At 36.8% G+C, this 26,973-nt stretch overlaps 1 protein-coding gene across 1 annotated transcript; it reads left to right on the forward strand.

The window, feature by feature from the left end:
- The first annotated feature begins 410 nt into the window (after nucleotides 1–410).
- Nucleotides 411–23,847, forward strand: CALB1 (calbindin 1). Its single transcript, XM_039346730.1, has 11 exons — nucleotides 411–652; nucleotides 1,216–1,292; nucleotides 10,876–10,950; nucleotides 14,185–14,268; nucleotides 14,374–14,430; nucleotides 17,026–17,103; nucleotides 18,654–18,709; nucleotides 19,595–19,634; nucleotides 19,724–19,777; nucleotides 19,902–19,973; nucleotides 22,648–23,847. Exons 1-11 carry the CDS (start codon nucleotides 571–573, stop codon nucleotides 22,759–22,761), a joined length of 789 nt encoding a protein of 262 aa, XP_039202664.1. The 5' UTR covers nucleotides 411–570; the 3' UTR covers nucleotides 22,762–23,847.
- Nucleotides 23,848–26,973: the final 3,126 nt, after the last annotated feature.

Raw genomic sequence — 26,973 nt, forward strand, 5'->3', positions numbered from 1 at the left:
CTGTTGAATTCCTCTGTCCACTCAATTCCTCTGTCCACTGCCTGGGTGAAAACTTTAACAGGCCTTTTGTTCCTGTTATTCCAGAAGCATGGTCAATGGGTGTATTTAAATGCACCCCAACCTGGCCAACAGATGTGAAGATCACATTATTTTACATCTGGAGAACATGAAGTTGATTTTTGGATTGTTTTCTTTATTTAAGATGGAAAATGTGGTTCTGTAGAGAGAATATTCTGGAACTGGATGATCCTCATTACTCTTTTTGTAGCATTAAGTTGTCACTGCTTTGGTTGAGCCTTTTAGATTCTCTGGGGAGCAGACTTGGCTTTATGAGACCCTCTCGCGTTGCCGGACAGGAGGACCAATGCGAGAGAGAGGGGGGGAGGGAGGGAGCGCTTCAAGGGCGGAGCTCGGAGGCAAAGAAGCGGATAAATAGAGAGTCCTCAGCTAAGAACGAGGAGAACTTCTCCGGGCAGAGAGCCGGTCAGCACCGCGGACAGAGGCACCCAGCAACCGCACCATTGACCTTCCTGCTTCGCTTGCGCCCGCCGGTTGCCCGAAACTCGCGCCATGACCGCGGAGGCTTACCTGCAAGAAGCGACGGTCTCGGCAAGCCAGTTTTTCGCGATCTGGCGCCATTACGACGCTGATGGTGATTGATTACATTGTCCCATTCTTCTAACCCTGTCAGGCTCGGAACCAAAGGGGGAGGGGTGTGTGTGTGAAAACGCTCAAATGCAAAACTAGGCGAGGGACTCGGCGTCCTCCTACTTGCTCTACTGTAAGCAGGAAACTTTGTCAGGCGCAAGTTACAACTTTTACTTCTTTACATCTAAAACGACGGGAACATTTGAGAAAATTGACATTTTCGGAAGGACGAGCACGGGCCAGCCTCCGAGCGGTCGGTCGCTCTGATGGCTTTGGGACTTCTAGCTATTTGCCCTTCGTTCGGCAGCTGAAAGCCTCTAAAAGTCCAAAGCGCCTCCTATAAAACGCAGTCATATAATGTAGAAAGAAATAGGGCATTCTTCTCGGGGAGGCTGAAACCAAAACTGCAACCCTATAAGTATTTTCCGAAGTCTGGTTGCACTCAGTGGGACTGATCTAAACATAGGATTGCTCTGTTAATTTGCAAGTATTGTTATATATCGTCAGGAAGGAAAGAGAGAAACCACTAGAACTGTAACCATTGTGTTCTCTCTCTTGGTGTTACAGGCAATGGATACATGGATGGAAAAGAACTGCAGGGTTTTATCCAAGAACTGCAGCAGGCACGACAGAAAGCTGGCTTGGTAGGTTAAGATGGGGCTTTTTTCTTCTTTTGTAAATATAATATGAGTAGGAAAACCCCCAGAGTAGATGGGAGTCATGTGGCATATAAATTTAATAAAAATAATACTTAACTCCAATAACAAAGCTCCAGTAAAGGATGATTATGACCATGTACATGTTTGGCCATGCACATATCATTTTAAATGCAAATTGATAAAACTGGAGAAATGGAAAAGTTGTGGCTGGAAAATATGGAATCCAGATAAAGAGCAAAATTTTGTGAATCAACACTCTACTAGAGCATTCCAACTCTGGGTTGATAGTAAACAGCTTACTGCATTTGTAAAGAAAGACAGGCAGAACTTTATTCCAGTCATTGCCAATAAAAATACAATCAATAAAATGAATAACACAGTGCTATCCCCTAACAACAAAAACTATTATAAACCATTTGTTGTTACTGTACTTACACATTTTACTACTTTTAGAGAAATAAGTTTATTCTTCTTTAACAGACAGTGCAAATAAAAGCTATCAGAGTGCATTGCAATTTGAATAAAGCAGGTGTGATCAACCTCTTGTGAATGTCCCTGTAAAAACTGGCAATACAGAAGAATATGAGCTGTGGTTTCTATAGCACCCATATCACAGGGGCAGTATTGGGTTTCATGGGGTTTTCCTACATTTCTCTTCCAGGATAGTTGTGGGGAGAACATTAAATGTAGCTAAGGATAAAACTCTCCTAAATTGGGGAACTGTGATATGATATAAATATGAAGCAGGTTTAGACTAATATTTGGATTTCTAGTTATGTTGTGAGAAAAAGCAGCAATTTCTGTTTGACCTTCTATATCTAAGATCCTTCATCTTATTATTGATCTGGCTTGATTTAACTTTAGGATGGCATCACTGGAGAAACCATAGAGATTTGGTTTCTTTTAGACTGCTGTTTCCCCGGAAAAAAATTGTACTTGTCAATATTAAATGGGTCAGTAGGCTAGAATTGTGAAGTAGTTTCAACTGGTAGGTAAATATATTTATCCAGAGATTAGTTTTGAATTTATTAACTCCTGCTTCCTATCCAAGTACTGCATTTGGAACACAGCAGGTACCCTGATAATACTTCTTAGAAATTTTGTTTGAATCTTTCCTAAGGTGATCATACTGTTATATGGTCTTAATTGAGCCCCATATAGCAATTGTGCTTGAGCTTTAGCTGCAAAAACCTTAATTGCAGCAGAAATAAACTGTGCTCCTCTGGAAAAATAATAAGTTTGTGTAGTTGATGCAGAAATCCATGCATTGTGGGAAACACAATCCAGATGATCATTTCTGCTTCCTGAGGCTTGAAAAGCTATTCCTAGATATCTAAAAATCTTAACCTGCTCAATGGACTGCCCACCTAAATTCCAGCTTCTCTATTTTGGGCACTTAGAGAAAGTAAGGATCTTGGTCTTAACATAATTTATTATTAGTTCCTCCTCATTACAGTGATGCATCAGTGATCTCTGAGTTCTTTTAAAGCCAATGGAGGTTAATAACAGGATTACTGCATCACTGGCAAACAGAAGTAAACTGATAGGTCTTTGAGCTAATTTGGGGGATGGAAGGTAGGCCTACTTAGGTGAAGAATTAATGAGTTTACATAATAGTTGAATAAAACTGGAACCAATACACAATCCAGTCTATCTCCCTTCCTTAAGGTATTTCTTTTGTGACATGTCCTTGATTACTGCAACTAACTGTCAGTCTTATATTCTCATGAATTTTGATGAGCAGCAGGAGTAGACATTTGTCATTTGTAGCATTTTTTACTTTATGCCACAATTTAATTCTAAATATTGTGCCCAAAACTGACCTGAAATCAATAAATACTGCATAAAAGGATTGTCCTGAGTTGTATTAAGTATTGCAGCACCAAGGCCCAGTCTAATGTTGATTGTCCTGTTCTAAACTCAGCCTGTTCATCCGCCAGGATATACTTAGATTCAAGCCCTTCAATTAGTTTTGCTTCCTGTAGATATTTGGCATACATTTTGCTAATCTGTCTTAGCAAACTGATTGGGTGGTAGTTAGCTGGATCATCCCTTTTGTCCTTCTTGGTATTATAATAGTCAAGCCCCAATCCTTTGTTATCTTGGCTGAATGATTTACTGCTGTGAAAAGTGACGCTAGCACTGGGATCCACCATTCCAAATTATTTTTTTATTATCATACATAATAAAATTTGAACTTGGGGATTTACTGTACTTAATTTAAACTGTTTAATTATACTTCTGATCTCCGAACATGTGACAGAGAGGTCTCACCAAGTCTGTCAGGGAATTCTCCCTTTACCCATGTAGGGAATAAAATGGTATACAGTGAAGTGCTATTAGAGTTATTGGGAAAGGATGGAGTTACCATTCCCCAAAAGATGGCAGGAATTTTCGCACTGGCAACCACAATCAAGACTTACCAAATATCCACACTGCATTTTTTTAATGCATAATTTTTTTAATATATAAATTAACTGTACTGGGTTGGTTTTTTTTTTTTCAATTTCACTAGGTCAGAAATTGAACAAAATTTCAATTTTGTTTGTATCAAAAAAATATCTTTGTATAATTTTAGGTGACAATTTAGAGAATTCCAAGCTTCACATGACATGTTCTTGGATCATGCCTAACTGTAATAGGTTGGGGGGCAGTTAACAATGATTGAAATAATTTGTTAAGTTATTGAAATTGCCATCCACTGTGGCTTAGTAAAGAGATTTGGTTGACTCCCCTCAAACAAAATTAGTAATTATTGCTGCATGCTGAGGTGTCCATATAGCATGAATAGACCAAAGGTCATAGTAAAAAAGGGTACAAACAACCTATCAAAAAAATTTAGGTGCAAAATAACAAACTTAGATAGGGAATTAAGTCTTGGGAAATCCCAGCATAGTCTAACTGGACTAGTGGTAAACTTAACTGGGTAATTATCACTGCTGGACCCATTTAATACTACCAGATGATTTTGTAAAAGTTTGAAATATGACAAAATCCTCTACAGTCATTGTATACATTCTTAGATTGGTAGAATAAAATAGATGTTATTATAGGAGACAATGGCTGGCAAGGGAGTTTAGCAAAGAGTGATTTATCGTTTGCTCCAGTTCTTGTGTTAAAGTCACCACTAGTATTAAGTATGCTACTGGGAACACAACCATTAAATCTCCCACATAGGTATCTATTGTATCCCTTATTTGTTTCATTTGTAATCATATTTGCAGGGGTGGAATATATGCATTAAACATGAGGAGTTGCCTCTTCCTGAATTGCAGGAGAGTTGCCAATGCATACTGGTTTGATAGTTGTAAACTAGTTATTTATGCAGAATGCCTTAGCCCCAAAAAGCCTTCCATGTTATATGCTAGGCACAGTTTCCAATGTGCCCTTTGATTAGCAGTTTAGCCACATACAATGCTTCCTGGAAAAAAAGTTATGTCATAACTAGAGATATATGCCAGAAAAGATAGGTCTCTACGCCTGGATTTCCATCCTGTGATGTTCCAGGAAATAAAAAACAGAGAAGTAAATATTGGTTGCATGTCATTCAGTTGAGCTGGGCAGTTATTGCTGTAGGCATTTCCTGAGAAACACTGAGAAGGAGGTCGTATATCCCACAACTCCTGCACTGTCAACTGCAGCACTGGAACAGTATATATCAGATATCCAGGTGCCCTTTAATGAGGCTGAGATGGAATCCTGTAAATGTTGATCTGCAAACTCAGTTATCTGTGGAGCTAAGTTTTCAGCTCCTAGGGCAGGGGTAGGCAACCCAAAACACTCAAAGAGCCACTTGGACCCGTTTCCCACCAAAAACAAAACACCGGGAGCCGCAAAACCCTTTTGATATCTAAAATGAAGATAACACTGTATATATCCTTTTTTACCTTTATTATAGGTGTGTGTGTGTGTGTGTGTATATATATTACATACACACACACACATATATATATATAAATTACATACACACACAGGTAAAAAATGATATATGCAGTGTTATCTTCATTTTAGATGTCAAAAGGGTCTCTCTCTCTCTCTGTCTCTCTCCCTCCCTCCCTCTCTATCCGCCCTTGGTCTGCCACTCCTCTTCCCCCACTCTCTTTCTTTCTCTTTCTTTCTCTCTCTCTCTTTCCTCTCTCTCTCTCTCTCTCTCTCTCTCTCTCTCTCTCTCTTTCTCTCCCCCCTCCTATCTGCTGCTCACCTGGAAAGCTTCAAGCTGTTGTCCAACAAGCTCAGGGGTAAGCAACCTCGTCTCTTTTATGACTCATGGACTTCAACTCCCAGAATTCCTGAGTCAGCCTAGCTGGGCTAGCTAGCTCTCTCCTGCCCTTCCTGCTTCCTGCTTCCTGCAGAGACACAGCAAAGGGAGGAGCTCCTCCCAGTAAGCTTTTCAGCTCCTCGGAGAACACTGTGAGTGCACTCTCTTTTACACACACACACACACACAAACAAACACAAACACACACACACACACACACACACACAGAGAGAGAGAGAGAGAGAGAGAGAGAGAGAGAGAGAGAGAGAGAGGCTGGGAGCCACAGGGGAAGGCTCAAAGAGCCGCATGCGGCTCCGGAGCCGCAGGTTGCCGACCTGTGTCCTAGGGGTATGTTGGATTCTTCAGTGACATAAGCTAGTTATTTGTCTGATTTGCCTATCTACGAACTTGGAGACAAGTTCATATTAATATCACTTTTGAACCTTCTGCAGGGGGCACAGAAACCAAATCAAGGGGGCAATTGTCTTGTCCACTGTGGATTAAGTTTGTGTAAGGTACTCTAACTTCTTTAATAAGCCCTCCTGTTTGTAACCAGGCAAGGTTCCAAAGGTTCCAATTATTTCTGCTACCAGCAGTTTAGCTAAAATTTGCCCTTCTCTCTCTGCCTGAAATTGCTTATCTAAATGAGCTTGTCCCAAGAAGAGGGTTGGTTTGTGATCTTTGCAACTGGGGCAGCAGCATCCATTCCTGATTTCTCAAAATTAAAGGATGGTAGTACCTTGATGTAATGGCTCAATGAATGGGAAGATCTGTGTCTCAAAAAATACAGTGGAAATATGAGGAAAGTAGCATGGATTTAATTTTGAAAAGCATACTTGGGATAATAAACTGCTTGAAGGTCAGCAAAATTTGCATACAGTCCATCTTGCTAGGCTGTTGTTTCACCGAGTGTAAGTCAATTGCACAGTAATGACATAGAAGCAGCTGACTTAGGGAGTAATATATGCTTTCTTGAACCTCACCATCTACTGCTGAGTCTATTAAAGCTGATTTGTAAGTAGATTAGTTTGCAACACATGCTTGTTTTGATCTTGATTTTCAGCCCTTCTCTGCCTCAAGGTTTGGAAGGCAGATTTATTTTGGAATTTGTTCCCTTTTCTCTATTAATTCGTGGTATAAAGCTTGTGTTTCAGTTAGAGTAGCTTGAGCATTTTTGGATCACAGTTTCCTGCTTCAACAAGGTGAGTTAATTTATTGTGGAAAGATTGGATAAATGCATCAAGGGACTCTTTCAGCAAGTCCACATTCAATTTTGTTTCTGTTAAATAGTCAAAAATTAGTAATTCAGTCTATGCAATTAGTGCGTTTTGCTTAGAATGTGAGTTCTGTAGTCTCATTTTTAGAAATCTCTTCCTGAAAGATTTTTTTTTTATAGGAGATGCTGCAGTTGAGTATGCAACTGCCTCAGGAGAAGAGACTATTATATCTAAAATATCTAGGGAATTTGGTTCTTCAGTGTTAAGTGGGATGGTCCTCTGCACTATTATCTTTTTAAGTCCCAATTCATATTTGTTTGAAGCATGTCCAGGAGTTGGTTTAGTGATAATACTGTTGTAGGTGCCGTCATCATTTAATTTTAATTTTCAGACACCTTCTTTTTAAATTCCATTATGTCATCTGTTTTGTTGCTTACATGATTTGAGCAATATCTGTATGACAGAATTCATTCTTTGTCATTTCTTCCTCTTTCCCATGTGGTAATCTTCCTGTGGTGGTAATGCATACATAGTTCTTCTCAGCAAGTTGTTTGGAGATTAGTCAAATGCAGTTATGCACCAGAACCAGTAATTTAAAAAGTGGATTAGTCTGATAATATAAGATAAAAATAGAAAATTACCATGCATTCTGATCACTAGATGCTTTCACTTCGCCATTTTAACTCCTCATCTAAAGAAATGTTTACTTGCATTGTGCTTTTTAGTATGGATAAAGGAATTTCCTTTAGAATAAGGATATGACTATACTACAGTATATAGACTGAAATATGTTTCTGCCCCTTGGTAGCTGAGAAACAGAGCTGCACACAGTATACACAGACACATAGATTCCAAAATGCACACTCTTACATACTTACATATCTACTGGATGGTGAAGAACTGGAATCATTAGGAATTCATGTGTCTAACAGAGGTGTTTGAAATTGCTTTCTTGAAAGAAAAATAAAGTAGAAATAAATTGATGTGTTACTTGATATTTTTAAAAGTTGTTGAAGCTGTTGGCACTCATAGCATGTAATACATATTTTTCTGAATATTGCTGAGAACTATTTTTTATTGGTTTCTGGGCAGGGTTTATCTGCAACAGTTCTCCTTATACTGACATCCAAGAGATGAGCTAGGACCACAGCTTGTAGGATGAATATCTTAGCTGGGAATTGTTTATTCACTGTCATAATCTAGTTAGATGGTGTTAGCTTAAAGAAGGTGGCTTGTTGAGAATTTGCTTTCTGTGAAGTTTATATCTAATTATTAAGTGCCCAGTAAAATGATCACAGTATGAACATAGCTTGGTACTAACATTTAATCATTAGCTAGTTCCACAGCTGCATTTAGTTGCAGAGTCAGTTTCATTCATGCCACAGTTAATTGCCTTAAGTTTTGGATGCCTTTGTCCATTTCAGATTTACTTTAATTATAGGGAGAATGGAAAAATCTCCCTTCACCTCTCCTTTTTCTTTGATTTTCCAATACAAGGTTTACAAAAAAGCCAAGACACGGATAACTTCAAGTGCTCACCATTGCATTGATTAATAACTATAAGTGATTATACTATTTTATACCTTCCAATAGTTTCTCTTCAGGATCTATGAGAATCCTCTGTCATTATTATGCATTGTACATTAAAACCATGAAGCTTTAGTTGTAATGAATATGGATTGTTGATTGAAAAGTTAATAATTGTATTATTATTATTATTATTATTTTGCTGTTTTGTGTATTTCTGCATAGGACTACAAACAGTTTACAAATAAGATATAAAATAATAATAACAGATTTAATAATTGTTGATAAGAAAAACAAAAAAAAGTCTGGATACAGGAGAATAGAAAAGAATAGAAAATCACAAAATAAAAGATGTGCAACTAGAAGTAAAATGACTATGGCAAAAGAAAGCAAAGATTGTACCAACAGTAATAGGTGCCTTGGATATGAAAGCAAAAGAACTGGAGCACCACTTGACACCATGGGAAACAAACAAAATCCCCATCAATCAATTGCAAAAAGTAGCTTTACTTGAAACAGCTAACATCCTGTGATAATATCATTAAACATCATTTGCCTATCCCAGGTCCTTAGATGAACATATCCAGACTAAATATCTGACTGGGAGATCAACTGTAGTAGTAGTAGTAGTAATAGTAGTAGTAGTAGTAGTAGTAGTAGTAGTAGTAGTAGTAGTAGTAGTAATGATGATGATGATGTTTTATTTGAGTGAAAAAGATAATAAAATCCAAACAGTGGAGAAAATACTATCAAGGCAATTAACACCAGTGCAGTTCCAATCATTAGATACTCATCTGGAATAGTGGACTCAAGCAAAACTAACAGCTTCTGGATAGGAAATCCAGAAAGATAATGACAATGAATCATGTCTATCATCCAAGCACCAATGTTGACATACTCTACGTACCAAAGAGCATAGGAGGGCACGAATGTTGCAAGTACCCCAGACAGTTAAAGAAGCCTATCTGAAGGACAGTGAATAAGATACACTGAAGCTAGTACACCATGAAGGCTTACTGAATAACAGAGAAAAATAGAAGAATAGAAGAGAATGAAGAAAAGAAGAGAGACATGGCAAGGCAAATTATTTCATGGCCTGAACATTAAAAAAAACCAAACCCTTATCTGACAATGCAGATAATAAGACATGACAATGGCTATATAGTAGCAGTAGAATAATTATTCAAAAGAAAGCAAAGATAGTACCGATAGTAATAGGCATCTTGGATGCATTTTCAAAACATCTGGAGCACAATTTGAACATTATCAGCATTGACAAATTACCATCACTCAATTTATTTGGAACAGATTTCATTGTCGTGATAGGGATATTTTTAAAACTATCGTGCAATAACATCTGGCTATCTGCATTCATATATTCTTGGTATTCAGCACTGTGTAACTCACAGGTGTCAAACTTGCGATGTCACATGACATGTTGTGACTTTTTTCCCATTGCCGGCAATGGGGTGGGCGCAGTTTTGGCGTGACACATTCAGCCCTTGGACTGGCAGTTTGACACCCCCGGTGTAACTGAATTCTCTTTGCCTAAGAATTGTCAGCATTCACATACAACATATGGTGCTCATTGGTAATAACGTATACTATAACTACATGTCAGATCCAAACATAGTTATGCCTAGAACAAACTCACTAAAATCATACGGAACACTAACTAGCTTAATGTAGCATAGCTTTATACAGATTCACCCCAAGGCAGAAAATGAGCTTTTACAGTGTACCAGCCAAACTGAGTGCAAATTAAACCTTCCCACTGACCCCATTCTGAACAGAAAGAAATAAACGTTTTCCCAGGAAACGGGACAATCATTTCTTATTATCTTCTTCTATGCTGATGGTTTCATGGTTTTCCTGTGCCATTCTTTAGTTGTGTGGCTGATTAGTTTGTGTAAAAAAGAGGTTTATTTGGCAATGGACAGATCCACTTTCCCTGGATTATTGTGTTGCTGTGTGCATTTAGAAGTATATCTGAATGGATATTGTCACCTATTTCTGCATACCCCTGGTTGAGTACATATGACTGAAGGAGTAGATCACCTTTTCTTGAACACTCAGTATAAAGAGTAGATCTCCCTTTTTGGAAAGCTTTTCATATACTTTCTCAAGAGGCAAAAATAGTTCTTTTAAAGGAAACACCCTAAACATGTGAAAATGGCAAGAATACAGAGTAGTGACTAATGTTCATTATAGCTAGAGAGAACAAGAATCCTGAGTTTTTTTAAGTCATAGATTTATTTATATATCTTAATCTGAAATTTAATAAAAATCAGACAGAGATTTTTCATTTTATAAATTCATTTCTTAGCATCCATGAACTTAGTTTTTTTTATCAAGACGCCTCTTAATGTGACTATTCTTAATGAATTAGGCTGCATCTTTTCTTTTTTAATGAGGTTGACTTCTCTCTAGAGGTCAGGGTCAGTCTACTCTGCATTGCAATAATTCAGTGCTTTGCAATATGGGCAAAATTTATGGGATGGATTGTGGTCTTCCTTCCTTTTTGTCTGTGCCTAAAAAAGATAATCAACATGCTTTTTATTTACAGGGCTTAACCCCAGAAATGAAAACTTTTGTGGACCACTTTTCAAAGAGTTCTGATGGAAAAATAGGAATTGTAGAGGTACGATTGCTTCTTATTCTGCATTAATTTACATGCTGTGCAGTTATAGCTGTGCAGAGACACAAAATATAATATGTTTATTTGTTTGTTTGTTTATATTTCATATTTCTAAACCACCCATCTCCCTCAAAAATGGGCTCTGGGTGGTGTCCAATATAATATAACCAATAAATAACATAATGTATAAAAATTAACATTAGAAATTAAAAATTAAATTAGGGTAAAAAATTTCAAAAGTATGGGAAAATGCAATTAAACATCAAAAGGGGGGAAATCCTAAGATGGAGTATTACAGACAGGGGGGCAGCTCTCAAGTGACTAGCAAGCCCCATGGTTGTGGAAGGCCAAGAGATTGGGGAATTTTCTTCACTTCTGGGAGGAAGATGTTCCACAAAGCAGAGGGCAGCAGCATAGCAGGGTCTCTTCCTAGACCCCACCAGACAAAATTCTTTGACTGACGCGGTGAGTAGCATATCTTCCCTGCCTGATCGAGTGAAACTGGCTGCTGAGATTGGGCGAAGCCGGTTTTGTAGATAACTTGGTCCTATGCCATGTAGGGCTTTATATGTGAAAACCAACACTTTGAACTGGACCTGGAAACAATTGGTACTCAGGACAGTTTGCGGATTAAGGTGTTATATATGATATGCATATAATACATGTATATTTTAATACATGTACTAAGCTACAAGATGTTATATAACCACCTTTTTTGCAGAGGAAGTCTTGAGGCCCAGTCAGATTATAGTTCTCTAGTCTGAGGAAAGGAAGGGGTACCATTTATATCATCTGTTTTTCTCCTGTGAATGGTCCCATTCTGAAGTGAATCCATTTGTCATTTGCATGTCATCTTGAGATAATTTTATAAAATAGTAGTGGAGGGGTGGTAGATTGAATTTGTTCTGATATATATTCAGTCAATGCCTCTGAGCAAACTCTGTGAACTCTTAGCTGTACTGTCTCTATTTGCCATTCATGTAACTGAGCAATGACATTACTAATATTTCATTATAAACTAAAAGAGAATAGATTGATACCATTTACTCCCTTTCAAAATATTAGTGCAACTGAAGCTTTCATCATATCTTGATCAGCCTATACTCCCCAATTAAGTACAACAGTATGCTTTGGAATTTGCTTTATTCAAGCAAAAACAGAAAGTGTGTCTTTTAAAGAAATCCAGAGGAAAGAGAATATTTAAGAGGATTAGAATTATTTTCTGATAAACCATGGAAAGATGTAAGACCATTTTTGCTAGATAAGTATCCAGGTTGCAGCAATAATCATGACATATGATATTCTCAAGACGACAAGATGGCTTGAAACAGACCATTTTACAAAGTTTGTGTCCATTCTTGAGGATCTATTTCATCTTTTGGTCATTGCTGCATGACAAAATAAGGGATCTACAGTCCTTCAGCAGCTGCTGCACTACAGCAACTGTTGACATAATAGTTAGGGTGGTGGGAATTGGAGTCTAAAAACATTAGAAAGAAAAATAAGCTTCTGATCCCTGCCATACAATACTGATCAAGTATTCCATGACATTTCCGGAAATCAATTCCTGAAAAAATATCCAGATTCCCCATGGGAGGTATTTTCCAAAGTCACATTCAAAAAATACATTTGTTACAGAAAATATTCACAATTTGAAATAGTGTCACTGAATCATTTGATCTAGATCTGAAGCCAGATTGTAATTGGTTGATTTCAAGGCTACCAAGCATCATGTCAAGAATCTGTTAATTCATGGAAAGTGCAGGAGGAAGAATTGAACTGAAGCCACAGTGTGTATAAGAGTCATTTGCACATTCTTACTGCCATAAATCAAATGTTTTGTACAGCTTCATGATAGTCTGCAATACAATATTGCTCTAGCCACACTGACTCTGAGTCTTCTACCAGGTCTAGACTAGCAGTTGACCTAAATCATAAAATATCAAAAGATTGGTGATCTCCTGCTTAGTCCTGGAGATGGGCAAGGACTTTTAAGATTCCAAGATGCCTATTAGCAGAAGGTTCATTCATTCTATTGCCTACCTTTCTTCTCGTTATATCTTATATAGTTCCCCCCCCCCCCCCAGGAAGGGCTATCCACTGACGTCAGTGACTTAGTATCTTCAATGGGGGGGAGCTCAAAATATTAACATTACTCTTTAGATTTCATTTTGACTTTGTTTTCTATCTTGAATTGAAATCATTGATATACCTCATCATTCTGAAAGTAGAACACTTCCTTGGATGGTACTACAAGAAAATAAGCCAAAGGCAAATACTCCTCTGAAAAGGTCTTGAATGCACTACTTCTCTCTTCTCAGACTCTTGTTACTGATTTTTTTAGATGATGGTCACTTCATCCATCCTTTCTTCATTTTTCCACTGTTAAAAAGTCTATTTTCTGTTCCTTCCTCCCACTGTTTTTTATGCAGCTGTATTCCACCCCTTAATTTGTATAATTTAAAGAAAACCAGGAAATACAATGGAGAATCTATCATTCTTTCTCCCTTCTTTATCTGAAGCTTATTGAAATTTGAAAATATTAGTGGAAAAGGCCCCAACTTTCAAAAAACAAAGCTAATCTGGGTGATTGGAGAGTCCTTTTCTCATTTACAAATCAATATGAAAAGTTATTTTGCTTCTCTTAACAATAAAACATATTTACAACATTAAAATTTCACTAGCATGTAATAATCAGCCATTTGAAAATTGGAAAAATTTAGAAAGGAAGATCACTGGTTTATTTTGTTGGAACATGTAGGATGGATCAATAGGCTAAAGATTCTTGGCTAACTCACATATCACTGCTAGCCACTTATAAAATGAAAAGGCTAAATACACATATTGCACCAAGCCAAAACAAAATTAATCACATTAGGACTCCTATCACTTTATCATTTGTGATCTAAAACTTAATCACTTTGTTGTTTGTATATACACTGCATAGGAAACAAATTCCTTGTGTGTCTAATCACACTTGGCCAAAAAAGAATTCTGTTCTGTTCTGTTCTATTCTCCATTCCACTCCACTCCATTCCATTTCTTCCAGTTTAGTGCTGTGATAGTTCAATGTATTGGGTACACAATAAATTATTCATGGATTGTACCTGGTATTTACAAACTACTAATCAGTTGTATGCAAATGTTTCTTATTTCCTTCTGGAAACATAGTGCAGTAAATTATATTATTATTCTAGTTAGAAAAATAATTCTAAATAGAAGTTTTTTTTCCTTCAGCTTGCTCAGATACTGCCAACAGAAGAAAACTTCCTATTATTTTTTAGATGCCAACAGCTGAAATCTAGTGAAGATTTCATGCAGGTAATCCACATACATTTTTGCTTGTGAAAAATTGCATTGGCAAGGTGCAAAACTTTGCATATGGATGTATGCATTTTTTTTCAGTTGCTATGTTCTTAATTTCAGACGTGGCGAAAATATGATAGTGACCATAGTGGATATATTGATGCTGAAGAGCTTAAGGTAAAAAAAATCTATATAATCATTTCTTTGATATCTGGGACATTCTACATCAAAAGTACTTGCATAAAGCAACAAAATAAACAAATCTCTAAAAGTAGAGGCTGTACAACATAGCTGTAAAGACCAAAGAGTTTAATTTACTGTGCTATTTCTATTCCAAGTACATTATGCCAGCAACATTTAAAAATTATAATTCCAAAGAAGAAAACTTACAGAGTACAACTTCAGATTTCTTTTAGAGTATATAACCTCCCTAAAACCAGTTTTGCATCCCATGAATGCCTGCAGATTATTGTTTCTGGATTGCACCATTGTTCTGACTGGATTGCAGGAATAAACATTGTATGGGAAAACAGAAAGCTAAACACTAGGGAGAAAGCCGTAGCTTAAATTTCTTAAGAAATACTTCTTTCTCTGTGAAGATAAGGTATTCATCTATGTAATTACTTATTCCTGGAGCCTGAAGCAGTACAACCTAGGAACTGATTTATTTCTACCAAATGTGTTTTGCCTTTCAGCTAAATTTAAAACAACAAATATATAATAAAACACTGATCAGGAGAGTAAGTTATAAAATTAACAAAATCAAATATAACTACATGTATCGTAGCACGTCTTAATGTCCTAACCGAGATAAAGCCAAGAGATATAGATAGGGTTTTAGTAGATGTCAACTGGCATAAATTTCTTCAACAATGGATGACTATTGTACTTAGAAGGGCTACAGAAAATTTTTTTTTCTAAGCATAGACATACAACTATCATCAAATCCAGCAGAAGAGGTACGGTATATTATGGATCCCATCTGCTAGGGAGCTGCACTTGGCAGGACCCAGTGAGGCCAGCTTCATCCCTGTTGATATATGGAAGTCCCTCAAAACTAGGTTATGCTATCAAGCCAGGATATCCCAGGGGACGAGTGAGGTACTGAGGAAGTTCCATCGTAGTTGACATTGGCTGCCCTCAATTTAATAGCAATTTGTTTCCTGGATATTTTAAAAAATATATTATTGTTTTATACTTTTATTATATACCATCCCAGGTCACTTGTTTTGTGAGATGGGCAGTTGTATAAATTCAATGAATGAATAAATAAATAGAGCAGTGACAGCTGATTGCAGAAGTGGACAGATTATGTTTTGAATCAGTCTAAGGAAAGTCACACAGATTATATGCCTTATTTCATCTTAAGACCTTTCACGGTTTTCTCAGATAGAATAATGAAAATGTTCTGGGCTTCTGTTTAGCTAAAACATGAGCAACCTAAAATAGCCCAGCTGAGTTTCCTACACATTTTCCCACTTGTGCCCATTCCTATTAAAAGCAAAAATAATACCAAGAATAATATCAAGAAAGAAATTCAGAACAAGCATATGTAGGGATTTTTTGTGATAGGCATTCATAATTCCCCAGCTCTCAAAACTTCTACCTTAATAAAGAATTTTATCATGCCACTAAAGTAGGGCAACTGGCTGCCCATCTGGGAAACAAAATTTTCTTGCAAGGTCAGGAAAGCAACTTCAGCTCTGCTAACTAATTACGGAACCTGCATTTAAAAGAACAGGCACTGCCAGAACTGAGTGATCAGGAAAGGCAAGCCTGTAGCCCTAGGGTCACGCATAATCTGTGATCTAATTTGAAAATACTTTTGGAAGGACCAAGCATTCTCCTAAGGGCTTGATGTCCTTTCCCCATAGCCTGTTGCTTAGAAGAAATCAGTATCAAAGAAAATCAGGAGTGTTTGATGAGAAATGACTTTATCCAAATTAGTTCTGACCTCACCTGCTGCTTGTCTCAGTCTTCCCCAGCATACACCTACCCAAAGGGAGTCCCATTCTTACATAAAGCTCTATTCAGGGTATTAAACTCAATTAAATGATGACATTTAGAACTCAAAGAAGCACTATGTTTAGGAAACAAAATTCTAACTTTAAGTTGAGCACCAGTTGATGGGGAAGTGCTAAAGCAGTACTACTTAGTCACGAGACATATATCACCTTTCTCCTAACATTTGGCTTCTGTCCTTATAAAAAAATAAGTCAAGCTATTTGTACTCTTAGAAACTTCCAACAATTTTCAAGTAGCCCCAAATCACAAAACAACCAACATTCAGGAAGTCACCAACAGGCCTACCAGTTGGTCAGAGGAATGAAGCTGTGACTCCAAACTTGTGACACTCTTAACATAAACTGGAATAGAAGCTTTCCTTATGCCTACTAGCTGGACAGAGAATTATTCTGTAATATAATGCTAATACATTAGATTTACATTATGGTATAATGCAGGCTAATCTACCTGATCCTCCCAATTGAGAAGACTAGCCATCTTGAATGTAAGAGACAGATTCAGTTTTCAATTGGCATGACTGTTACTCGCTATACTCCTGTACTTTGCATTTCAAAGATGTATAGGGCAATCTATTAAGGTCAATGATTCTTACCCCCAAATATGAATGAATTGGGATTATAGCTTTTATATTTTCATAGAATAATGAGGAAAAATGTTATTTCTCTATCCATAATTAACTAGAAGAAAAAGATTTTATTCTGCAAGCATATCAAAGTATTGCTTTTTGATATATTAATTTTGTTTCAGAACTTTTTGAAAGATTTACTACAGAAAGCAAACAAACAGATTGATGATTCAAAACTATCAGAATACACAGATATTATGGTAAGACCTATAACTGCTATTTCTTTGTTGAAATTACAGTAATTGCCCTACCCCATTTTAAGATACCCATACAGAACTTAAAATAATATCTCATAAATGTATTTAGATTTTGTCACCTCACCCTTTGAGTTACAATTTAGTTGGCTCCATATGGTTCATAAATAAAGAATGGGCAATAAAAAAACTCTGAAATAATAACTGAAGAAATTCAGCAGGCTAATCTATAACAGGTCCATTTTGTGTGTACCAGAACAGTCCATTATCATCTTTGTGCATTTGTGTTGCATGGATTTTATTTACAGAATTGTCTACAATGGCCATCCCAGCTGAGAAATCTGGGAGTTGAGGACATCATGTTAGGAAAGTCTGCTCTGTCTTCTGGAGATAATGAATTGAAACTCAAGAGAGTTTTGGGAATGCCATATACTGCATGTACATAACATAGTTTCAGCTAAATTAATGTTGTAGTGAACTGCCATCGCCTTGGGAAAATTTTGCATAATCAGCCTCAGAAGGTGGGATTTGGAGATGTGGGGCTTGGGGAGTGCTATTGTAGTTAGAACAATGAACAATAGAACAGTTATTGTGCATCTTGTGCATTTTGGGGGTGGGTGGGGTAAATAATAAATGTAGTTTTCACCATTTTAATTCTAACAATTGTACAGTATTTATATTAACTTTTATCCAACCTTCCTTTGTGGACCTATACAGAATTCTTAATCAGTATGAAAAACTTCTTAGAAAATCAGTCTAAAGACTGCATTGTCAGCTATTTTTCTATGTAAAGAATGACTTTGGGTCTGATGGCTTTTAGAGGAGAACATGATAACCAGCAATTCTCCTTCATAACCTTCTATACCAGTGGTTCTCAACCTTTTTAATGCCGCGACCCCCAACCGGTCGTAAGTCGAGGACTACTGAACCGGTCATAAGTCGAGGACTATTCAACTGGTGCAGCACCGTTTGCAGAATGGGACTTTTGGCGGGCTCAGCAGGGCAGAGACAGCCTGGACAATTCCTATTGGCTTTTGAAAGCCAATAGAATTAGACTCTATTCAAGAGAGTCTATTCTATTGGCTTTCAAAAGCCAATAGAATAAAAGGGAGTAGCACAGCTAAGGAAAAGGGGGAAAAAATGGCGGACTGCGTTGTTTGGCGACCCCCGTGAAATGGTCATTCGACCCCAAATGGGGTCCCGACCCACAAGTTGAGAACCACTGTTCTATACTTTCCTGGAGATCTCCCAAGCTTTCAGAAATGAACCCTGATTGCAGAACTCAATGCCAGGATTTGGGATCCAACCTGATCAAAACAAAATGTAAAAGCTGATGTAAAAGCTGTTGAAGAATATGATAGAGTAAAGTACATGTCATTAAAAGGTCTCTTGAAATCCAAACATTTGAAGAGTGAACATGACTTCATGGGGGGCTACTGGGTTTTACTGAGTTAGCATATTTCCCAGATACGAGAGACCCGTGCTTTTAGTCAAACTTTTCTCCTTTTGATTTTTTAAAAATAAACTTCTCATAGACTATAACTTTACCTTTTCAGCTGAAGATGTTTGATGAAAACAATGATGGAAAGCTGGAACTGACAGAACTGGCCCGGTAAGAATATTTGGAGAAAAAAGTAAAAAAATCTCATCAATTGGTTGTGGAACATGACACAATGCAAGTGGGTAAAAGGAATGCTGGTACTGAGTACAAAGTGCAAAGCCAGTGCTATAGGATGTGCTGGATTGGTTCCTCCAAGGATAAACTGAGCAGTCCATCCTTGGGTGGAAAAGGTCAACCCAAGCAAGCAATTGTCCAGATGTCTACATGCACTGTTCTTTGATATAGGGAAGAAGGAAATGAGGGCTTCCAAGAGAAGAAACGACCGCACTTCTAGGCCCAGCTAGCAATACCGTCCTCTACTCCCAGCAATTTGTTTGTCTATTTGTATCCCTTTATTATTACTACAAATAACTTAAGGCATTGAACATATCCAACACACCTTCCTCCTCCTATTGTCCCCACAACCCTGGAGGTGAGTTGGGCTGAGAGTGTGACTGGCCCAAGGTCACCCAGCTACCTAATTCTATGCTTCAAATAGGCATTTAAAAAAAAGTCTTCTCAAAGGATTTGTCTACAAAATACAGGATATTTCAGCTCATTTGACTTCTCAGCATCTATTAATCTTTAAAGAGAGTGAAGTATATGTGCTCAAAGTGTTTTGAAGCCAAAGTATTTTGACCTAGAAACAGTATCAATTTGAAATGCTTAATTCTGAGTTCAACCAGCTGTTCACTGAAGAAGTGGTGTGAGAGAGAAATAATTTCTGGCGAAAATACCTGCAATGAAACATTAATGCTTTCAACTTGAAATAACACTAACAAACTGGATATGGGTTGTTTCAAGCTCAAAGCATTTCAGATTTGAAATAATTTGCTTTGCTCTGTTCTCTACTTGTTTAGTCACTATGGAATTGTTCTGAATTTGTTTTCTCCCAAGGTTACTGCCAGTCCAGGAAAACTTTCTCCTTAAATTTCAGGTATGCCAGTTTAAAAGTGTTCTATATATTCATATACTGATATCCTGATTCATTTCTGTTCTAATATTTGTCCTTCTTTTGAATATTAGGGTGTTAAAATGTGTGGAAAGGAATTTAATAAAGTTTTCGATACATTTGATTCAGTAAGTAGACTTTTTTTTAAAGATAAAGTCTGTGAACCAAAGTTTTCAATGTATTTCTAAGCTGCAACAAGTCAATGAAAGAAAGCAGCAGAAATGAATAATGCTGTTTTTTTTTTCTATTCAGGATGGGAATGGCTACATAGATGAACAGGAATTAGATGCTTTGCTAAAAGATCTCTGTGAAAAGAATAAAAAGGTAATTCTAAGATTTCCATTTAAATTGTACTTAACGGGCCTTTTTCTCATTCAAAGTCTAGCCAGTTCAAGAAGCTCTTTTGAAATTCTCTATATTTAGAATTCTGGATACAAAAGGAATGAAATCATATATGTAATACCAGACAGCACAGTTTACTCCTACATTAACTCTATTTGCATCACTGCTTTAGTAAAACAGCCACCATTTCTCTTAGATGTGTCTCCAGGCTGAAAGTATAGTAGCTGTCCTATCCGGCTTCCTTCTTTGAACTGAATACCTATTAACAATGAATTTGAAAAGGATCGCACAATGCTATGTCTTAACAAAGACAAAAATAGCTGCTCTCTTCTCAAACCTCTTTCTACTGTTTTCTTTCAAGCAGCCCACAGGGAGCAGCAATTAACCATATTCCCTTAGAGGACCATAAATATCAAACAAAAAGTCCATATCTAGCAACACCCCTGGTAGTTAACTCATAGTAAAATGGTAGGGAATGTGCACTTACTGACAAAAGAATGGAAACACAGTTGTCGATATGGTACAATGTCACTCCTGGGGCAGGATTCACATAGGTTGCTAAGGTGAGGGTTAGCATCCCATAGACGATAGCTTCCCAAACCAAAATTCTGCAGTAAAATAATGCTTTTTTTTTGCTCTTTGCCCCCCTCAAAAGTATTTTCTTTTGCAAAAATAAATTTAAAAATGTGTGCATGAAGCTTTATTAGGTTTAACACAAATGTTTTGATTTGATTGTTCCAGCCCAGAAATTCAACCCTTCTCATTCGGTGGCACATCATTGGCTATGCCCACTGTGACCCCTGAGAGACAAATAAAAAGTAAACAAATACATAAATAAATAATCCTTACCTGCCAAAGGACTATTAAGCTTACAGTAGGGATTTTTAACTGTTTTTTTTAATAACCCACAGTTGACTGGGTTAATAGATTGCACTAAACCAAGCATGTCAAACTTGTGATGTCACGCAACATATTGCAACGTTTTTCCTATTGCGGGCAATGGGTGGGCGTGGTTTTGGTGTGACACATCCGGGCCCACAGGGCGGCAGTTTGACATGCCTGCACTAAACCATCAAGCAGGTGTTATAATCTGCAATTGTTTAAATCAGGGCTTTTCAACCTTTTCACCGATTGTACCACTTTTAGGATATGGCAATATTCAAGTACCACCTAGCAAGGTGTCAAAAACCTGATGAGCAAAAAAAAAAAAAAAAACCTATTCAAAGTTGCAACTGCACTGAAATGACTTATGACCATTTTTCACATTTATGACCATTGCAGCATGCCCAGAGTCATATGATTTATATTTGGATGCTTGGTAACTGATTCATATTTATGATGGTCAGTGTCCCAGGGTCATGTGATCCCCTTTTGCAACCTTTTGACAAGCAAAGTCAAGGGCAGGGCTGCTGGTGGCCAAGTGCTAAGGCAGGACTTGCCTCCCTCCCTCCCTGCCTCCCTCTTTCTCATGCCCACCTCCTTCTGAAGGAAGAATTTGAACCCCCCCCCCTATTTTTTCTCTTCCATATATTCATCAAACAAGGGAAAGCCTCCAGAGACAGAAAAGACAAACTGCTGAGTGAACTAGCTTAAAAAGGCACATTCCCCTTTAAGAATTATCTACTGGCTAGAAAGAAAAGTTAAAGAGCGCAGCCAGTACTTAAGAAAGAAAAAAAAATGTAGTAAGTATTGGCTGCCGGCTAAGGCAGCCTCCCCAAATGGCTCCATTCATAAGTAAAGGCAAAATCCATTCAGGAGAAAAATACTTCAAAATCCCTTGCAGCAAAACTTACAGCTAACAATAGCATAGAAGCTAACATAAGCCATCAGCCAAATAGAAATTGCCAAACAGTCATTAAGAACACAAAGCCCACTTTGCACAAATCCCAGAACTTCAAAGTCACAAAAGCACATAAGAATCCTTCCACTCTCCATCTTCCTCCCTCCCTCCCTCACCTCCAGCCATTGCTGCCTTTTTTCATTCAGTTGTAGATCAGCTCATGGCCGGCCGCTTGATCTCCTCTCCTCTCCCGCCACCCTCCTCCTCCTCCTTCTTCTTTCCCTTTGGTGCAGCTAGAGATGACTCCGCCTCCTCCCAAGGCTGCTGCTTTTTTTCCTCTTTCCCTCTCCTGCCCAAACTGCCTCCTTTTATAGCCTCTCCTGTCTCCGCCCCCCCTCCTCCTCCTTCTCATAGGGGAGAGTGAGCCAGAAGTGAGCCTGGGGCCTTTGCCTCACCCCAGCCACTCTGCAGCTCCAGAGGATCTCTCACAGTAAGTCCTTGCCTGTGCTGGCTCTTTCCCTCCCCCACTACACTTGGCTAGGCAGGGCTGCATACCACCTGCCATTCGTTAATGTACCACAAGTCGTACGGGTACCACTGGTTGAAAAGCCCTGGTTTAAATCGTAACTATACAAAAAGCAAACAGTAATTTAGTTTAGCACAACACATAAACACAACCCCAGAAATACACATTGCTTCTCACACTCACAAATGTTTCTAAATCAGCTCCTTTCAAATGGCTTGGTAACAACTGTTCCTGTTCCCAACCACTTCAGTGTAAATGTGAGAAATGCAATTCAACACTACTGGAGGATGTCAAATCAAAAGGAATGATATCTAGTGACTTTAAAATACATTTTCTTTTTTTAAAAACAGGAATTAGATATCAATAACCTTGCAACCTACAAGAAGAACATTATGGCTTTGTCTGATGGAGGAAAACTTTACAGAACAGAACTTGGTCTCATCCTCTGCGCCGGGGAAAATTAGAATCTATCCTCATTTCCACTCCAACTAGTAATATATTGTATCTTAAAAAACAAAAGGGGAAATTAACTGTGCATTATAAGAGAGTAGGCTTTATTTCTTTTATACTTTGTAAATTTAAAATTGCATATAGATAATTAGCCAGGTTATGTGGCACATTCTTTTCAGCTTGTTTCTACTATGTTCGTAATGTACAGCTTTTGTAACTAAAGAGGATGTCTTAATTACCTGGACCAGTCTATCAATACATTTACCAATAAACATGGCTTGGTTTTTGTGAGAGACAGGAGAAGATTTTTAGAGCACAGCTGAGATTGGTATTGGCTCTATCTCCATTAAGCAAATAGATTTTCGACAATGTCAGAAAGAAACACACATTTAAAATCAGTTTAGGATGATGGATTTCTTTTTTTATTTCCTTTCTTGTAAAGGAATGTAGTACATGGATAGGAGGGAGGCTGTTGGGACCCACCAGAATCTTTTGGTGGTGTCATCTTATAGAAAGTGATGGTTAGCCTTTTTGTCAAGTGTATTGTAAGTCAATCAATCCAAAAAGACTACCGGTAGTTACCTTTTTCTAGGAGATATCCTATATCTAAATATGTCTGAAACCACTGAGAAATATTTAAGAAGTTCATTATTTGCAAACCAGTTTCAGGTGAGAAAGGATCTGGGCAAAGAAACATCAGCAGTGCTTTAGATTACTTTGATCAGGTCAACTTCCAACATGTTATAAATATCCTGCTCTCTAGCTTCTTTAAATTCACTACCAAGGTCAACAGAGTCTCTGGATGTGAAGGTGCTGAACTTCCTGATGAGTTTTTAAGCTTCCTTGTTGCCTGGCAAGAACAACATTGTATTTTTACTGGACAAATGGCATATTTCTAATCAGTTAAAAATTAATACATAAAATTGCCTCATATTTTTACTTTCAATCTTTAGCATTTGTAAACGCTGTTATATCAGAGAATGTCAGTCCATTTTTCTAAAACTATTTCCACATTTTGCATAATATAACTCTTGCAAACTGCTGTTTTTACATCATTCTGTGTAATCTATAATTAAATTGAATATGCTAATATACTGGTACACAATTTGTTTGATATTCTGTTCTAAGATAAAGGCTACACAATCGTATGGATCAGCCCACAACCCAGCTAATTTTCCAAATCCACCAAATCCTTCTATCCTCCACAAGAGATAGTGAATTTATCTCCTAATTTTTGTAAGTGGTTGAGGCATATGCAGTGCAAATAAAATTGCTATTATCATCCATTTACCTAACCTAGAAATGACTCAAGGAGTAAAGCAAACATTGTGTCTGACTCTATACATACCTATGTCAGAATTTCCATTTAATTATTTTGAATAGAGTTTTGTCATTTATTTGTTAATAATCCAATGAAAGTACACTGTACTACTGTTTACCTCAAAAGGAAGCTATAGAGGCTGATTCTCAATCGTATTAATTCAAATGGCATTATATAAACATTTAAAATATTATTTATCAAATCTTCATACATTCATTTAATAGATTTTGGGAAACTGTATTTTACTAGGCTGAAATTTATTCACTGCACTCAAGTCAGATCTTCCAAACAAATGTGATAATATTCCCAAGTCTGTATTAATGTTGATTTAACTTGTGACACAACTATTTTTATTACTGTATGCTTTCTTGATCAATCTATTCCTTTAAATATACTTTCAAAGACAGTTACTTAATATAATGTAAAGCTGCATTTTTTTCCTACCATATGACAACTAGAATGCACATTTCACTGATACAAGTGAGATAAAATTAGCAAGTGTTTGTATGTTTTTTTTAAATTTATACTACCATTAGGAGTGTTTCTTCATCAGAAAAATTACTGCATCAAGGTTACTGCTTAAGTCAGAAGGCTATTTTCTTAATTCTACTTCAAGCATTAACCATTTAAACAATGGTAACTTGTATGGGCTGTTGCATGTTCAAAGAATTTGCATACTACTTCAGTACAAGACAGCTGTTTAATTATCAGCATTTAGTAATACTGTGAAGAGATAAAGTTACAGTGAAATCATTTTAACTAACTGTAAATTATATAAGATATCAATAAGTCACTTGATATATAATTATGGCTTTTGAAAAAGCTTGTCTTACAGGATATTTCCTTTTATTTACCATGGTAGATATTTATTAATACAGGATCAATACTCCTGTTGATCAAAATATCAATCCTGACTCAAATGTAACTTTAGATGAACCTATAATTAAGCATCTAAATATACACGCTCTAATTTTCATTAATACTGTGTGGCTACAAAGCCCACTGGAATTTAATAGAACAGCTGCTGTGAATCTTCATAAATTAGGCCAATGAATATTAATTACTAATTCATCTTAATATATTTTATTATAAATTAAAGCACAAGGAAACATGTTATATTTTGCTGGATGTTCCCTCCCAACTATTTACATGAAAGAAAAGAAAATCTTAGTCTATGAATGAGATCAGCTCAAAGTGGAATTGAAAACAAAGGTAACAGTGATACATTGTTTACCATGAGATTTGCTCTCATCTCTCTAGTCTTTTTCAATTGCATTGCTGTTCTTGGGTGTCAAATGAACACATTATCATATTCATAAAAGAAAATAAATTACGCACTCAAGAATGATTCCCAGCACCATTTTATGTCAATGTCATCCAAGGAAAACAGCTTAGTGACAGAAAGCATGCTTTTCAGGTAAATTTTCAAATCTGTAAATAGGACATTAGCAGGTAAAGCTGAAAAAGATTCCTAACTGAAACCCTGGAGAGCTATTTAAAATAAAGGGCATACGTTGGCGTTCTTTAAACATTTTTATTTCTATTTCTGGCCATGATGACTACAAGTGAGGGAAACTGCAATCTGACAACACAAGAAAGGCCGTGTTTCTCTGTTATTTAGACAATGCCGAGCTAGACAAAACAAGTCTGCTCTAAGGCTGGATTTTCACATATTTATTTGGCTTAGGGAATTAATCTATTTCTGGGTTTATGTAGTACAAATACATGACAAAAATTAAGTGGGTTAGCACAATTTAATAAACTATAGCAATCTGAATAAAGGTAAAGAGAATGTGAGAATGCTGCCACCAAGTATCCAACTGACCTTGATTAAGAATGTGATCCAAATTCAGTCAGTATATAATAGTTTCAGATGTCTTTTAAGGTTGATTTGTTTAATTCATACAATGCAGTATCAATTATTGAGAACTGAATCTGGTCCCATCTATCTAACCACATTCTGCTCTTAGTAATGTGACAAAGTTAGAATTAGCAGTTGTACATTAAATGGACACTAGCAAATACATCAGATTTCAGGGTCATCCAGTTTATCCCCAATGCCCTAAATGCCAAATTGAAATGAAGAGAACTCCTATAACTTCCAAAATGTGATCATATTAAATGTTTATGCTAACATTTGCAATTTTTTTCAGTTCAAGGATGCACTCCAATAATCATCAGCATCAAAAAAATTGAAACAGCATCAACTCAAGGTAGCATGTGAATTTAATTCAGAGTGCTAAATTAATCAGAGCAATGTCTATAAACTTTCAAGTCAAGGAGAATGTGATACAAACTGTCAAATATTTTCAGGCTTTTATAACCAGAATATTGTGTTATGGTTCCCTCTAGTGGACACTGCTCCTTCCAATATTGTCAAAATAAAATCATGGTAGGATTCTTCCTCCCATTTCTATAGTAAATGTAGGAGCATTCAGATTTAATCTCTGCCTCTTCTCCTTTATTAAATGGCCCAATTTCTTCCTCTAGCCCAAGCAAACATATCTTTATTTTTCTTCATAATAGAAAGTATGTTTCATAATGTATGTTTTTTAAATATTTTCTTACCAAAGCCATAGGCACAATAATTATATGTTATAATTGTAATTCAAATGCAATTCCTTCTGAAGAATTATGGACACCTGTCCGATTTTCACCTAGTACGAATGTAGACTGAAAAAATAGTGCCCTATCTCACAAATCTGATTATTAAATGGTATAGTTGTTATATCAAACTGTCGAATACAGAGGCAAGTTCCATCTTAAGATTCTAGACCATTCAATCACATGAGAAATCCATTTGTTACTCAAGATAGCCTACTGATCATAAATAATAGTTCTTCAATTTACTGCTGTTCATTTAACAATGTTTCAAAGTTACAATGGCTTTGGAAGGAGTGATTGA

The sequence above is a fragment of the Crotalus tigris genome, unplaced genomic scaffold (genome assembly GCF_016545835.1).
Source record: "Crotalus tigris isolate CLP2741 ecotype Arizona unplaced genomic scaffold, ASM1654583v1 scf7180000018017.554538, whole genome shotgun sequence".
Classification (NCBI taxonomy): domain Eukaryota; kingdom Metazoa; phylum Chordata; class Lepidosauria; order Squamata; family Viperidae; genus Crotalus; species Crotalus tigris.

What these genes read in the sequence shown, in the direction of transcription:
- CALB1 (XM_039346730.1), top strand. Translation starts at nt 571, where the DNA reads ATGACCGCGGAGGCTTACCTGCAAGAAGCGACGGTCTCGGCAAGCCAG. An exon ending in GAACTGACAGAACTGGCCCG is followed by an intron (nt 18,710 to 19,594) that starts GTAAGAATATTT and finishes TTTTCTCCCAAG; the next exon opens with GTTACTGCCAGTCCAGGAAA. An exon ending in TTTTCGATACATTTGATTCA is followed by an intron (nt 19,778 to 19,901) that starts GTAAGTAGACTT and finishes TTTTCTATTCAG; the next exon opens with GATGGGAATGGCTACATAGA.